This window comes from Micromys minutus (assembly GCF_963924665.1).
Source record: "Micromys minutus genome assembly, chromosome: 13".
Classification (NCBI taxonomy): domain Eukaryota; kingdom Metazoa; phylum Chordata; class Mammalia; order Rodentia; family Muridae; genus Micromys; species Micromys minutus.
In genome coordinates this window covers 43,485,470-43,502,040 of record NC_137982.1, presented here as the reverse complement: position 1 = coordinate 43,502,040, position 16,571 = coordinate 43,485,470, and the positions used below count along the sequence as shown (strand labels likewise).

At 44.5% G+C, this 16,571-nt stretch overlaps 1 protein-coding gene across 1 annotated transcript in view; it reads right to left on the bottom strand.

Moving 5' to 3' along the window:
• Positions 1 to 16,571, bottom strand: part of MYO3B (myosin IIIB) — a gene marked incomplete at both ends in the record, with an annotated part of 373,275 nt that overhangs the window by 204,525 nt on the left and 152,179 nt on the right. Inside the window, one exon of the mRNA XM_080927936.1 lies at positions 407 to 562. Within this exon, the coding sequence (XP_080784062.1) occupies positions 407 to 562 (156 nt within the window). The remainder of the gene's footprint in view (positions 1 to 406; positions 563 to 16,571) is intronic.

Genomic DNA, 16,571 nt, shown 5'->3' with positions numbered 1-16,571 from the left:
TATTTATTTTATTTTATTTTGGGTTTTGGGACAGGGTTTCTCCCTGGCTGTCCTGTAGACCAGGCTAGCCTAGCACTCACAGAGATCTACCTGCCTCCTTCGTGCTGGGATCAAAGGTATGGGCCACCACAGTAAAGCTTTGCAGTCACTAACCACTGAGCATGGGGACAGTGGGTGTCGGTCATTTGGGAGAAATCGCTCACAGGAACCCAAACAGGCAGTTTGCTTCTGAATCGTGCCTATTCACCAATGGGACAAGCTTGATTAAAGTTACACAAATGGAACCCTGAAAAACGCAAGGATGTGCTTGTTACCAATTAAAATGTGGGCCAAACCCAAGCACAGCCACATCACCCTCTTTATAAATACCCAGAGGAAGAAATCAGAGTGACACAGAGAGTCATACCTGATTTTAGCAACAGGGTTTCGACGCCTCTGGTCCTGGAGCACCTTGGCCAGCTGTTTTTGCAGAAGTAAAGCCTTGCCTTGAGTTCCTTTAATGAATGGGTGCTCCAAGAGATGGGTGACCGAAGGCCGCTTTTCAAAATCTTTAATAAGACACCTGTTCGAAAAAACAACAGATAATTCTAAAGTGTGACATTAGACAATCTCTACCCCTAGGATTATAGGCAAGAGGAGCCAGGAAGGCTTGGTGATAAAGTTGATCATCAGTCCTACTCAGCTCTTCCCTTTGAAATATGTACCAGAAAGTAAAAAAATTCAATGAGTTGAATCAGTTAAAACATCAGAAATCTACTTTAGACTGTTGTAAGTAAATATTAAAAATTAATTTTTTACCCTCAATTTACTGTGAAATACTTGAACACACTGGAAAAGTAGACTGCTCAGGAAAACATTTTTAAGAGAAAGAAGTTTATCTAAGGAGCCTATAGAATCAAGGCATATCAGGCCTACTCTTTTGTAGATGTTCTTACTTGGCGGGAGGGCTAGGGATGCGTTTAGAAGCTTGCAAAGAAAGAAACGAACCTGCAAGCAACAGAGAAACACGGCCACTGGCTTCTAATGTGTTCTGAGAGAACAGAAAGGCCTCAGAACTGAGAGTGACTGGACTATAATCCCAGTGAACTGTGATGGAACTATGCAAAGTAGGAACAGAAGGTCCACTCAAGATGGTAGAAGTCGGGTTCTTTGTGAACCCCTCTGCAGTAGATTGGGTAGAGCCGCATCAGTGGAGCGGCTTTCTCATTTGGACTCAATGACCCATCTAAAGAAAACAAGGACTCGATGCATGCTGCTGCATCCTCTGACCCACGGAAATCTCTAGTGAAATGGGATCTGATGAAACCACTCGGATCGCCCGCTGCCTTTCTAACCTGAGCCAGAGGAAGAAGCCACAACCTCGTTCAGTCTCGAGCTAACGCAGGAGACGCCAGATAAGCACAGGATGACCTTCTACTTACTCCAAGTCATCGACAGCTGTGGTTTGTCCCACAGTAGCGTGCTAGCAGCAATCCAAAGCCTTGGCAAGCAATAGGAAGTTTAGCAGCCTCTGAACACCTTTGACAGAGCATTTAAGCCCAATTCTTCACAGCAATCCCCAGTGGTCAGATTCACAGAGAGCTTTTAGCTTTGCAATTTTCACTTCAAAACACTTTCCCTCACCTTCTAGTCCTGAAGGATATTCAGTAACGTTCCTGTTCCCCCCTTAATCCATTGGTGATGCCTTGGGGGCTCCTAGAACCAGATCTTGCAGCTAGAAAAGCTCCTTGGATATCTCCAGACTGATGCCCACACGACTATAATAAATACCAACCCCACCTTGCCATGGGGAGAAATCAATCATTTGACCTTTGTAGGTCCAGGCTGATTTGTATAGACTATAATTTTTCCTAGCAACAATACAAAATCAGGCACACAGGCTCACAAAAGACTGCTATTGTCTTCCCATGAGCTATCTTTCCTGGATTCCATGTATATTCATGTGTCTGTGTGACTATTGTCAAAGGAAAACACATCTGAATCACTATTTGCCAAAAAAAGAAAAAAAAAAAAAAAAAAACTCTAAAGGGCTATCTGATTGGTAATCCTGGGGATGTTCTTCCCTCTGACTTCAGTGTGGACCATAAAAACCGCTGAAATAAGATAGCCATGTGTCCCTTGAGGGTGGATGAAGACAGATAGACCTGAATCCTAAGAGAATGGGGTGAGTCCAGTATCCACCCAAGGGCTCAGCAATTACTGTTCTTACAGAGGGCCCAAGTTCTGATTCCAGCACCCACATTCAGGGGCTCACCACTGCCTAGAACTTCAGCTCCAGGGGATCCAACATTTTCTTCTGGCCTCAGCCAGCCCTTCACATGCACATAAACACACACACACACACACACACACACACACACACACACACACGCATGCACACACACACACACACACACACATACACATACCACCCACAAATACAATTTTGTTTGTGTGTGTTTTTAAGAGGAAGAAAAGAAATGATAAAATAGGGACGCTTTCCTTGCCAGGTAACTGTTACCAAGGCTTCAACTCACAGACTCAGGTGCAAAGCCAAATGCAGGTGACACCATGAAAAACTTCACGACACATTAAGTGGGCAACGAGCAGAGTATGCCTCTAACCTTCCTCCTTGGGACAGGTATTCAGGGGAGGCCATCAGAAGAGGCCTGCAGACAGTCTTTTGGGTCTTTAAAAGCATATCCTTAGAAAGCATGTCCCTAGTGGAACTGGGAAGCATTTGAAAGTAAAATATCTATCTGTCATAACAGAAGGAAAGCTTCTAACAAGTGACAAGATCATCTCTCCTATTGAAGAGGGTCTTGCTTTAGATCACAGAGTGGGTAAGAGAAAACGCACGAATATCAAAGAGAGAGAATCAGATGAGGAAGGCTGTAACACATGAATCTGTTCCTATGACGATCAAAATAAGACAGGGTAGGCACAACACTCGGGAAGACGATGAGCTAGTCTTCTCAGTAAGACTGGAGTGGGTGGAACTGTACACCACGGCATGAACAGGAAAGAAGCTGAGCGTGCCTGGGAGGAATGCTGAACGGCCCGATGCCACCTCCAGACACACAGGAAGGCTTTTTAGAGGAAGGGCAAGAAGACCTTGATAACACAGTCTTAATTCATAAACACCCCTCCACATCTTGTTCTCGTGGGGACAACACACAAGTCTGAGAGGGAATTGTTATGATATTGACAGACAGCTGCAAAGGCTCTGTCTGCTAGATAACAGGGCATCATCTCATTCCATTTACTCAGCAAACATTTATTATGCTGCACCAGAAGTAGATGGAATAAACTAATGCTTGGACAATTACGATATTTATCCACAAGCATCTATAATAAATTTAATTGGAAAGATGGGAGGACTGGAGAAATAGAAAACTGTGAAAACATGTTTGCTTATATACCCGGGGAGAAAACAAATAACAGGAAAACGACCCTGGCCAAGGCCATGAATGCCTGTCATCCCAGCACTTGGGAGGTAAGCAAGAGGAATGGAAGTTCAAGGTCAATTTTCCAAAGCTATTCACTTCTGGGTCAGTCTGGATTACATGAGACCCTGTCACAAAAGAACAAAATAAAGACAAAAATAAGGGTTTCAGAGCCACAAGGTCATGATTTTCTCTCTTTGTGTGTGTATATATGCATGTGTGTGCTGATGTGTGCACATGGGTGTGTATGCACATGGTTGTGTATATGGAGGCCACAGGTTAACCTTAGGTAACCTCCCTAGTTGCTCTTCATCTGATGTTTGGAGAAAGGTCTCTCAGTGAACCTGGAACTTGCTGAGTAGCTCGACAGTCTCCAAACGTCCCTATCCTAGCACTGGTCCAGCACTGGGTGTGTGCCCCTTACCCACTTTTACACTGTGCTGGGGATTCAAACTTGGGTCCTCACATCTTTCAAGTAGGAACTTCATCAAATGAACGAACCATCTTCTCAAGCCCCATTTTCTTTTCTTTGGGTTTGCTTGCTTGTCTTCTTCTTGTTGTTGTTATTGTTGTTTAAGTCCATAATATAACCCAAGCCTCAAAGTTCTCAGTCCCCTCCAGCTCACCTTCCAGAATACAAGAACTACAGGCATGCACCATGACACCTGGCCAAGATTTTTTATGCTAATCTTATTTTCCAATGTGAAGAACATAAGGTTGGCCCATGGGTGATAAGCCCTGGGCCAACTCTCACAGAAGAACCCTTTCTGCTCTGTATTGTTAAAAGGCAAGCTACGGTGTGCCGTGCAATATAGTCAGGGGGTATACTGTTGGAAACTTCTAGTCAAGGAAGACTTCCTGGAGCTGGCAAGACCTAAGCCAGGCTTGAGGGAACTAGAAAGAGCTGGGTTGATGGAGAAGAAGCAGGAGGAATTTCTAAATGGGGGGAAACAGAGCAATCAGTACAACATTCAGCACTAGATAAGTGTAGTCAGAACACATTCACCTTTCAAGCTGCTGCTTTTGAATGCCCAAGTGTTGATGTATATACTATGTGAAGTTGTATCTCTGCCCTCCCAAACCTACCTAAGGCATTCTCTGATTGGCTTTAATAAAAATCTGATGGCCAACTAGCTGGGCAGGAAGTACAAGGTGGGAGAGAGAGAGGAGAGCTCTGGAAAGAAGAGAAAGGCCCTTTAGCCAGGAGATATGAGAGGAGACAGACATGACTATGAGGCTGAAAGGTACATCCAGCCATGTGGCCAGATGGTCAGGTTAACTTATCCAGTTGAGAGTCTGCCCAGGTAAGGCCTAACCTTTGAAATATTAAAAGGTTCTGGGTGGCTATTTGGGGAACTAGCTGGTTAAGGAATAACTGACACTGGATTAATTTCCAGCATTAATTAATACGTATAGAACATTAATAATCATTTTACACCTAAGGGCAATTATTTCCCTTCATCCCTTTACCAAATCTAACCAAGGAAGAATCATTATTGCTTCAGACTTTGAAGAGCAATGCCCTGCTCCCCATGCTCAAGACTTTCAGCTCTTCATTTGCAAGTCACAGTTAGTGACTGAAGACAAAACTGACTGACAGAGTGGCGGGAACCCCAGAGAGCCTCTGTGTACTTCTCACAGAGTTCTCCTCAGACTTGGAGGGCAAACAAGGGAAGCTAAGAAAATTGAATATGCTTCCTTGTTTCAAGATTATTTGTTAGGCCAAGGATTACGATGTCTAGTTACAGAATATTTTCCCCAGCCAGGGCCTAAGCAGAGTTTGCAAAAGGATGTGAAATTCATGGATCTCTGACCTGGGGTGTGGACACCAGCCAGCGTGAGGTAAGTTGGGTAAAGTGCCAGCCATGTACAGTATTCTGTTAAGGGGGGAAGAGGAGAGATTGAAAGAAGAAAAGGAAATAGCTTCCTGGTAAACAGAGTTTGGGAAACTCTGGCGATCCTCTAAAACAGGTTAAGTTTGGGGTTTCATAGTGTGTTTGAATACATTAAAGTTTGTTTGTTTTAAGATTTATTTATTTATTTATTTTATGTATGTGAGTACACTCTTGTTGTCTTCAGACACACCAGAAGAGGGCATCGGATTCCATTACAGATGGTTGTGAGCCATTATGTGGGTGCTGGGAATTGAACTCAGACCCTCTAGAGGTGCAGTCAGTGTTCTTAACTGCTAAGCTATTTCTCCAGCCCCTAAAGCTGTTGTTTTAATGAGCTTTGGGATTTTTAAAAATTACTTAATTTTGTTTGAGTCAATGTTTCCCAGCTTTCTTGACCATAGACATTTTTTTCTTTTTTCCTGTTTTCCTACTGGTGGTGGACCACACACCACAGACGCCATGAAAGTTCTGTTGTAAGCTCTGATAAGTGCTGTGTTTTCAGAACGAGGTCATAGGTGAGTCTTCGCCATAGACAAGATTCACAAGTCCCTAATCGTCACTGTACCTGGGATATTTATAAGCTATTACTTCCATAGAAGACAGTTTCTCAAACTGGGACAATGCTTGGCCCAAGTCAGTTCTTCTCAGAATCTTTTACTTAAGGAAAAAATAAGATTGAGCATGGGCTGACCTTGGGGAAACCATATCCCAGGTAAAATCTTCCACTGCTGTGCAATTTTAATCTCTTATTTAAAAAAAATAAAGTAGGTTTAGTTGTGGTTTTCTGTGGTGAAAGACCCAAAGCAAAGTATAATAAAATTGTGTTTATAGCCTGAACAGTCAGAGGTCCCGGATTTACAAGGCCACAGTAGACAGTTTGAATGTGTTAGGAAAACCCACCAGAAGAAAAATGAAGCAAACTGCAGCCTTGAAGGAAATCAATTCAGTTCCTGATTTGAAATTCTAGTACTTTCCATCATGTTTTCTTGGCTGAAGATTAATTCTCAGAATTCATTTGTGGTCCCACATTAAACGCAGGCTGTGGCTGGTATTTGCAATAAGCCCAAACAGGCAAAAAAAAAAAAAAAAAAAAAAAAAAAGCAAGATGCAATGTTGGTTCTGACACTGGGAAGCCAGGTGTGGGGATTGGGTGTGTGTGTGTGTGTGTGTGTGTGTGTGTGTGTGTGTGTGTGTGTGTGTGTGATGTCCTGAGGATGCAGCTGCACTGTCTGTCCCTGTAACCTGACATTTCAGGACCAAATTCCCGGATGCCTGAACAGGGGAAGCATTACCAGCAATCAAGCACCCATGAATAAACCCGCCTGATAGAGAACATCCAAAAAAGCAAGAACTAAAAATACTAATGAGCTTGGGGGGGGGGAGGAAAACCAGAAGGAAGGCAATCCTCTTCCACACAGTGGGGCCTCTCCCACACAGTGGGGCCACAAGACATCAAAACCCACAATTTTCATCTCCTCTTATGTCTTTGTCTATATTTTATCTTTTGCACTGTCTGCTGCCTTCTTAAGGCTTGCTACTTAGATTAGGTGCCCCCGTTGGTACAGGACACCCAACTGCTGTTGATCCGACCAAACATTTCCCTGCCTGGTGACTCACTTTAATGCCACAAGGCTCCTATCGCTGTCACACAGAAGCCTGACTGGCAAAAGGAGAAAATCCTCCTGAGGATATGGTAATTACAGGCTAAGCAGCAGAACTCATGGTGCTCTGGCTTGGAAGGAAATTTCCATTCTGGAAAATAAGACTGACAGCAATAGGCATTTTCCCAAAGTGACTAATGTCTCTGGGAGGGAGCGGGGGTGGGGGGGGGGGGAGAATGAATTTAGTGAACAACCCCTTTTCTGTGTGCTAGAGTATTTAGCCACATTACATCAATGTGTTGAGGTTCCACGGATGAGACCTGGAATGACATGCTAACTTCATGCCTGGGGTGAAGAGGTGAACCAAGTAAATGGGATACATGGCTGCAAACTCAGCCAGTTGTTCAGATGTCAATTTGAGTGGAAGGGTCTGTTTGCTAAAGCTCCGAGAAGGCAGGAAGGGCAGTGCTTCAGATCAGGGAGGGTAGGAGAGGGAGTAATCTCCCTCTGAAGCAAATTTGTAACGAGAATAGAGTCTGTACAGAAGTCAGGATAGGAAAGGCACTGCAATGGTTTGAATAAGAATGGTCCCATAGGATGGTATATTAAATGCTTAGTCACTATGGAAAGGCACTACCTGAGAAGGATTAGGAGGTGTGGCCTTTTTGGAAGCAGTACATTACTGTAGGTGGGCTTTGAAGTTTTAAGAGCCCAAACCGAGCCCAGTGTCTCTTCCTGCAACCTAAAGATCCAGATGTAGAACTCTCAGCTACTTCTCCAGCACCATGTCTGCGTGCGCGCTGCCACATTCCCCACTATGATGAGATTGGATAAACTCTTCGAAACTGTAAACAAACTAAATACTTTCTCTTATAAGGGCTGCCTTACTCATGGCATCTCTTTACAGCAGTAGAATACTGACTAAGAGAGCAAAGCAATATGGGAAGTTGCCATCTTGCCTGAGGTCCCTGGCTGGGGAGTAAAGAGGTAGAAAGAGAAACAAGTGAGTCTAACTGGTCGGCAAAGCTGTTGGCACCAGACCAAGGTGAGGTTGTAGGATCGAAAAGGGAAAAAACAAAACAAAACAAAAACCATTACACAGCCTCAACTCCAAGACTGATGGATGAAGATCAACTATCTTCCTCTACAGATGACAAGGTAGAGAGGTAGGAAAGAAAACATGAGGGTGGTCTGAAGACAAACCACCAAGTCTAATGTGCACAGGGTGGGATCTACCTCCAGGGGTAACGAGTATGCATTGTGTTTAGAAACAATCCTATTGAAGAAGTGGTACCTCACTCTCTACAGGGGTAGAGACCTCACAAAGGCAGAGCCGCAGCATGTAGACATGTATCACACCGAGGTATGACTGGAGTAAAACCTGACAAACCAGAGACCCCTCCATTTGCCACTGTCTCTGATTCCTCAGCAATTTAGTTAGGAAAGTCCAGGCTAATAGATGGCTGTGTTCTTAGCTCAGGAGATGTGCAAACCAAAATTTTAGATCCTCAAGCACCGTGTTGTCGGAGGATAGGCTGTCCCCTCCTCCAATGGAAGAGAGTATCATAGACAGTTAACAGACAGAATCATCCTGGGAGCGGTCTGAGGAACCCACTTAGAGCCCGCTGGCCAAGCAGCTGGGTGGGGGTGCTTATTAGGAGTAAGCAGAAGTGTGTGCAAGAAAAAGATGTAGAAAGGCCTGCTGAGGGAGCTGGCTGCTTAACTATTGCTGATGGCACTGCCACCGTCTGTAATAGATGTATCATTATTACAAGTGTGCCCTCAGCTGGATGTAGTGACAGCCAAGAAAGATCTCAAAAACTGTTATAAATTCAGTTTATTATTTATTATTACTAGTGCGTGTGCACCATTTGGGTTCCAGGGAGGGACTGAAGGCAGGGCCTCCAGGCTCATACAGAACTATCTCCCCCACCCAAATATCGCTCAATTTCCGTACCCTTGGGCTTACTTAGGTCATTTTCAGGGCAGTAACCTGTAAGTAAATAAGGGCAGGTCCTTAGCTACCATGTTTCTTACTACCTTAGTGGGGTTTTTAGAAAAAGCATTTTGCAATTACACTGACTTTTTTTCCTTATTATGTAGGATCTACAGACGATGTATATGTGTGTACATATGATGTGCATTTCTATGTGCACATGCATATGCCTGTGTGTACACATGTGGAGGGATCAGTGTCAGGCATCTTCCTTAAAAGCTCTCACACCCACCAAATCTGAAGCGCATCTATTCAGATAGGCTGCTGAAGGGCCAACAAGGCCTAGAGGTTCTCTAGTCTTCGTGACTACAGCACCCGGAGTCATGGGAGTGTAGTGCTGTTTTACATGGATGCTGGGAATATGAATTTCAGCCCTTCTGCTTCCACAGACAGCTCTTTACTGTCTGAGTCATCATCTCATGTGATGTAGTCAAGACATCAAAAAATCACAAGCCATCGCTTCATTTGATCACCATAGCAACCAACACATGAGGTTGTCAGTCTGTTTTCAAATACCAACCTCCAGTTCAAAGGGCACAATCATCCTTGGAGTACTGGATCCTGGGACTGTTCTCTCAGGAGACAGTAGAGCTGCTGTATTGCTCAGCATGGCTAAGGTCTCCTGCACTTCCCTCACCAAAGCCTCTTGGGTCTTTGCAGCAGCAGGGATTGGAAAGAGATCCCCTCGACTTAACCAGAAGATTAGATGCCAGCCATGGCTTCCTTGAGAGGTCTTTACTTAAGGTGAAAATTAAAGAAAGATTTGCTTCACCAGCCCATGGAGACAAGATAGATATGGTAGCTAACTCCACAAGGTGGAGGTTACAGAAAACATTGGAGCCGGGACAAGATAACCCAGAAGCTGCCAAATTCATTTTAAGAGACACAGCTCTCACTTCAAAGAAAAGAGAAAAAGATGGTTTGCCCTGAAGCCAAATATGAGTGGCCGTGGCCCAGGAAACAGACTCGAGTTTCTCTAAATTCCGTGTTCCAAGATGGCAACAGTTCCGTGAGATTTTATAATAATGACACAGAAGAATCATAAATCAAGGTACATTTCAAATATATTGAGGGAGGCATCAGGTAGGCTAGGAAGAGGAGGGGGCTCTTCTCCAGGCCTCAGGTGCTATCCAATGACACTAGCTTTGGGGTTGAGGAGGCCTAGAGGTCTATTAAGTTAATAATAGGTTTCACTGATGGCCACAGGATGTTAGGTCACTCATTCAGGGAAATGATGGCTGTTAAAAACCCCAAGATAGCTGGGTGGTGGTAGCACATGCCTTTAATCCCAGCACTGAGGAAGCAGAGATGGATGGATCTCTGAGTTCAAGGCCAGCATGATCTACATAGCAAGTTCCAGGACAGCCAGGGTCACACACAGAAACTCTGTCTCAAACAAACAAACAATTAAAAAAAAAAAAAAAAGATAATTTGTAACTAGGCCCTAGCTAGACCTGCAACATTCCAACCCCTCCACAGTCATTGATGATATAATCAGTCAATCAGCCTTTCTAGTTAAGCCTTCTGGGGACATTTGCCCACATAGGCGAAGCACTTCCTAAATAGTCTGTTGATGCATTTAAATGACAAATTCGGTGACAAAACCCATAATTCTCCCAAGCATGGCATAGTTTTAAAGATATTAGGAAAATGGTATGTGTTAAGTCAGCTACTGGGGAACAAATCTAACAGTCTTAGAGCCATGTAGTGATATGTAGGTTTTACTTAGACTCAAGAAGCTCTTGTTCTTTCATCTGTATCTATATCTCTATAACAGGATTGTTGAGAGAGTGAGTAATGCAGTAGTTACACACAGCTCACTGCAGAGTGAGCGCTCAACCAATGATGGCTCTGTGGTCAGCCACTGTACCAAGGGGCCCCCTTACGTCATCGCCTGAGAGGAAGGCAGTTGGTAAACTGAAGGAGCCTCCCTAAGTGTCTTGAGTCAACAGTCCACTTGGCACTGCTGGGACAGTATCTGAGAACAGAGTAAGGAGAATAAACGGGAATTTAGTTTCCCACAGTCCTAAAGACTGTTCAGTCTGAGATCAAGACAGGAGAAGGTTCATGTCCAAGATGAACATTGCTCTGTTTCCAAAATAGTTTCCCCAAACAAAGGATGCTCAGCAACAGAAAGCAGTGCACGCATGGCAGAGGAACCCCCATGGCCTGACACCCCTGGGAGGCCCAACATCTCCCTAGGGCCACATTTGTAGCACCTGAATTCTAGAGACCATTGGTCTGTAACATGAGTTTTCTTTTCTGTTTAAGTCTGTTGTCTCCTAATCAATTACCCACCCAACTAAATTGGGTCCAGTAGTATACAAATCTAACTCGAGAAGTTTAATCAGATGGGTAATTGATTCATTGCTTTCCATGCTATTGAGGGCAGGATTTCTATGTGATAGTAGATGTCCTTAAGCAGAATTTGCAGCATTTGGGGGAAATGGGACTTTGGGGGTCCGACAATTCAGCAAAAGCAAAACAACTCCTTGGTGTTTTCGAGTTCAAGTTTTTGGGTACTCTTGTCTTTGAATGTCTTGCCCATTTCTTTGATTCAAAAATCAATTTCCATTTTGACAAACAGTCATGGTTGGCTTCTTAGTGCAGGCTTAAGCGCCTGGGGACGTCTGAATTGTATTCTTTCCCTTGATCCCGCTTGCCACTCTGCCCTGACTTTAATCCATAATTCTCATTTGTATGCGTTTTACGTAGGAGGGCAAGGAGTGGCTAATACTCGAGCAGTCTCTAAAATAAATGAATACATGGGCTGCAGGCAGCCATGGCAAAGGCCTGCCTAAGAATACCCAGGATGGTATTCATCCTGGGTAATACCAACGCACACACATGAATTGGCTGACAAAGTGGCTGACATCGTAGTGCATTCCTGAGCATGTGTGGTAGGTGTTTACCAGGAGGGGTGTTCTACCACATGCTGAGAGCGGAGGCATCTAGGGTCAGACACTTGCTTTCATGGAATTTGGAAGCGAACAGCAGATCAGACGTGTCAGCAATTGTAATTCAAGGCTGAAGAGTTTAGGGCCTTCCATAACTGCAAAGAGGAAACCGTTCTAGCTGGGGGACAAGTGTATCACATGAGAGATCATGTTCTTAAAGGACCAGGGGGGTACTGGAGGGACAGTCAAGTGTAGGGTTCAGGAGTCTCTTGTGGAAGCCATGGATGTCAAATGCAAGGGTCAGGAGTAGATCTGGACCCTGCGTTCTAAGGCAGATGGCAGTGACACTCTGGCTAGGAACCACTTTTCAGGACCCAGAAGAACTACAGAGCATTCTACCTCTGCCACACCCAGCTGTGATTATTTATCAGGGAGCTGGCAGCTGGATCTTTGCTTTGGGAAACAATCTGACAACATGGTAGAAGAACAGTCGGTGGTGAGAATGGGGCTCTTTTTAGGAAGGACATGGCTTGAACGAAGGCAGTAGGAAGAGAAAGATGGTGGCTGTATCAATGGAGCGTGGGGACTGGTTAACGTAGAAGTAACCACTAGTGGATTCTTGAGCAAACTTAAACTTGACAGATGGATCCAGCAAGTAGATCTCTGTGAAGACAGGAAAACCATCCATCTTCTACCTTCACCATCCACAGGAACCCCCTCCCAAAGGACCCGAAGACCTCACTGTTACCAGTTCCCTAGTCTCCTTTACCTCTCTTCCCATGGGACCCATGCCAGCCACAGCTGAACGCCATGCTGAACCACAGCTGCCTTTCCTTCTCTCTCCTTGCAGCTGAGTCTCTTGACCACACCTCCTGGTTTACTCTCATTCACAGAATTCAAGTTAGCAAGGATGGAGGAGACCATGGAGTGCAAGACACAACAGCAAGCGCAGGATGACCAACCGTATTCCTCAGGCTCAGCGTGCGCTCCTGAACCACCACTGCCCAGTGGATCAAGGGCATGAAACCAAATAACACACAGGGAACTTGGATGCCATGGAGAGTCACCAGCCCGAACCCAGTGGAGGATCCCGATAACAGCCAGTATTGTCAAACGCAGGCACCTGGCACTAAGAAAAAAGTAAGTGCAAGAAAACTAGCAAGAGCTACTCTATAGAACGTATAATGGCTAGTCACAGTCTATAATATTTTTCCTACTTTTGCGATAGTTCTCACTGTGCAACCCTGCTTAACCTGAAACTCCTTTGTAGACCATAGGAACTGAACTACCTTGAACTCATAGAGATCACATTACCTCTGGCTTCATGCCTGGCCCCACAAATAATGACTCCATTTATAACTCATAAACCGTACCATTTAACCATCCGAAACATACAATTGAAAGGTCTTCAGTATGTTCACAGTTGTGCTGTCATCACTATAATTGATGGTAGACTTTCATTCTGCACAAATAAACTATCCAGTCTCAGTCACTCCCCATTTACCTAGACCACCCCCGCCCCCACCCCAGGAAATTATTCATGTGCTCTCAGTCTCTATAGGTTTTCTAGGTCTGAGCATTTATGTAAAACACGCGGCTGCCTTCCTCCATGTTTCATACTTCTGAGTTCTTCTAAGTCACTGCATGTGTTAATATACTGTCATTCCTTTCCTAAAAATAATCTCCCATTGTGTGCCTCTATCACATTTCTTCATTTATTGATGGATAGGCTTTGGGTTATTTCCACTTTTAAACAAGTATAATCTAATATAGGTTGTTGTTTATGTGGTTGGTACTTTGGTACTTAGGCTTTTGAGAATGGGATCCCACTACAAAACCTAGGCTGGCATCTAATACTTGATATAGCCCAGGATAGCCCCTAATTGTGACCTTTCTGCCTCTACTTCCTAAGCACTGGGAGTACAGTCATGTGCGACCATCTGCAGCTTGTTAGAAATATTTCCTCATGTGGTTTGTATGTCGTGACGTGTCTCCATTTCTTTTGGGCATATATCTAGGAGTGGATTTTCTGGGTTAGATTGATGATAACTTTTGAGTTATCTTTTGGAGAAACACTAGACTGTGTTTCGAAGCAGTTCCTTTGCCTTCTCCCTAACAGAGTCCACTATTGATTTTTAATACTTTATCTTGTTCCAGAAATAAGGTAAGTGCAAAGCATGTGCTTAGATATATAAAGATGGCATGTAATAAGGTAACATCAAAACAATGTAAGCCAAGGAAAAGATGATAAATCAATGGAGTAACTCAGTAAGAAAAATAGGAATGAAAATATCTGCTAAATGACTTTGTTAAGACTGGACATACATTTGATGTGGGCTTTCTAGTAAACAATATGAAAGGGGAAACATCTGTTTTATACATCTTATAATCTAAGACTTTCGAGCAGACCAGCTCCCCCTAGGACTACAGTGAGACCATGAAGCAAACATTCTTCTGATTTACCACAAAAATGAGTAGTGAGTGAGTGAATCCAACAGTCCTGCGCTGCTCATGGGCACATAGTTCACAGGTCTGTTTCTTATGACACTCTCTAATCCCAGGGTATGCTTGAAACCATCTGGTAAAAATGTTCTCCTAAGTGGCCAACACAGAGCTCCCTGGTCTTAATCTGGGGCTAACTCTGCTAGAGAGTTGGTGAGCCTTTCTGGGTTTGAGCCCCAGGGTTCCCAACCTACCGAGTGCAATGTTCTACCTCTAGCATTGTCGGAGTCAAGGAAAGGCAGATGCCAAGACTCATCCTGATCATTGCAAAGGGCAAAAGAGAGATTCCCAGAAGAGTTTAGTCCATGGGTAGAAAGCAGCTGAAAGAAAGAAACAACTGAGTTCCAAAGGAAAGAGTTTGGGGGGGGGTGGGCAGAAAGGTGAGGGGAAAAACAGAGCTGGGCACCACTGTAAAAGTGGTCAGAGAACAGCATGAAGAACGCTGCCACCCGAGGCTCCAGCCAGCATTTCAGAACACACCGCACAGTGGGGGTGGGAGTGCAGTAAAGGGAGCAGTAATGACCCACAGCTGCAGTGGCCCGGCTGCACCAGCACTCACACTGGGCGCCCCTCTTTTAATGGCATGCTCTTTTGGTGAACAAGAACGTGGACCAAACGTTTCTCTGGCCAATTGCCAGCTCCCTGGCTATTGTGGCTCGTATAAACATGAAATTGGGGGCAAATGAACCAGCCTGGTTTCCATAACAGCCTAACTGCTGCTGAAAAGGCTGGAGGCGGGAGTCTCGTCTTGTCAGATAATAGGTAGTTGTCAATGCTTTATGCAAATCAGGGTTTTGCTCAGCCGTTGCCTTCCTTGCTTAGTGGTCCTTCGGATACAGTACAGACCACCACTGCGCCTGTCACCTGCCCAGCTTCTGAGCCAAAACCTTTTAAAGGAGAATAAATTCTAAAATCCCACTGATTCCTGTTGCCTCTTTTTTTTTTTTTTTTTTTTTTGAGAGATGGTCTTTCCTCTGGACACTGCCACCCACTGCAGCCAGGAAACACTTCTGCATATTCTTTCGACAAAAAGAAGTGCCCTGCATCCTAACCTGCTGGAATGTCAATCCAGTGTCCTACAGAAGCATCATATTTTTGCAAGAAAAAAAATATCTTTTTCTTTATTAGGCAAGGGACTGAATAAAGACACCACATCCACATTGGCTGCCTGGGGAGTCTGGGGAGCCCTTAGCCCTCCTCCATTAGCAGAACAGCTCCATCTATTACTTCAAAGCCTCATCAGAGACCCTAATCCTTTCTGAAAGGAACTCTCTGGCAGCCAAGCCTTTAATTTGCTGAATAATAGGCCCACTGATTAACCCTCACAAGGCAAATCACAGATACTGCAGGCAATGAGTGTTCCCAGGGGACTGGGAGAACGAGGGGGCTGCTGGAATCATTTCCGACCCCCCTGTAGTGGAACTAGCTCTGCACCGATGGCTCAGTGGTAAGTTTTCTGTTTTCTCATTTGGCCAATGTTTGGTCCCTATAGATAATTCTGATTGCCTTTTGCCCTGCTGTAGCATGTTCTGAGTTTTAAGCCATGTCTTTTGTTGTCAGGCAGGGATAGGTGCTATGGAATGACCGTGTCACAAAATGTGAGAATCAGTGACAGTAGATACTCTCTTTAGGCCAACAACTTGAGTTCCTCTGCTCTAGGCAGACTGCTGTGCTCTGGGGTGGAATTGGAATAGAATCCACAAGTACAAAGAAGAGAAGATCATGTCTAATTCAACAGGAGGTACGCGGTGTGGGACAAGTTGTTGGCTTTTTCTGTGGATGCCTGCAGCTGAAGACAACTATGCTCAGCACTGCCAAGGACAGGTAGCAGGTAAGCTGGCCCCACAGCTTCCCACTGGTGTGCACCGATAAATCACATCCGCATTAGCCTTCCACCAGCTCCATCAGATAATGAGATGAGTGATTGGACAGATGGCACAGTGGTCAATTACCACGTGGACGATATAAATTCCATTGTGGCAAGGACATTTATCTCTGTATTGATCTGGCTTTGCTAGCAAGGATCATAAATTACTCCCTTCCATAACCGTATGATAAATACTCTAATAACAGAATGCCACCAGCTCCCGTTTTCCCAATAAATTCCCATATGGTTTCGGTTAGAGAAGAAACATGAATGGAGCCTTGTCTCCCCTGCTTTAGAAAAAAAGAATCTTATTAAAGGCTTTATTGTTAGAGCACTTTAAGGGTCCCAACCAGTTTGAAGGTCCTTTCTGCCGTCTCGCCTACTGCTC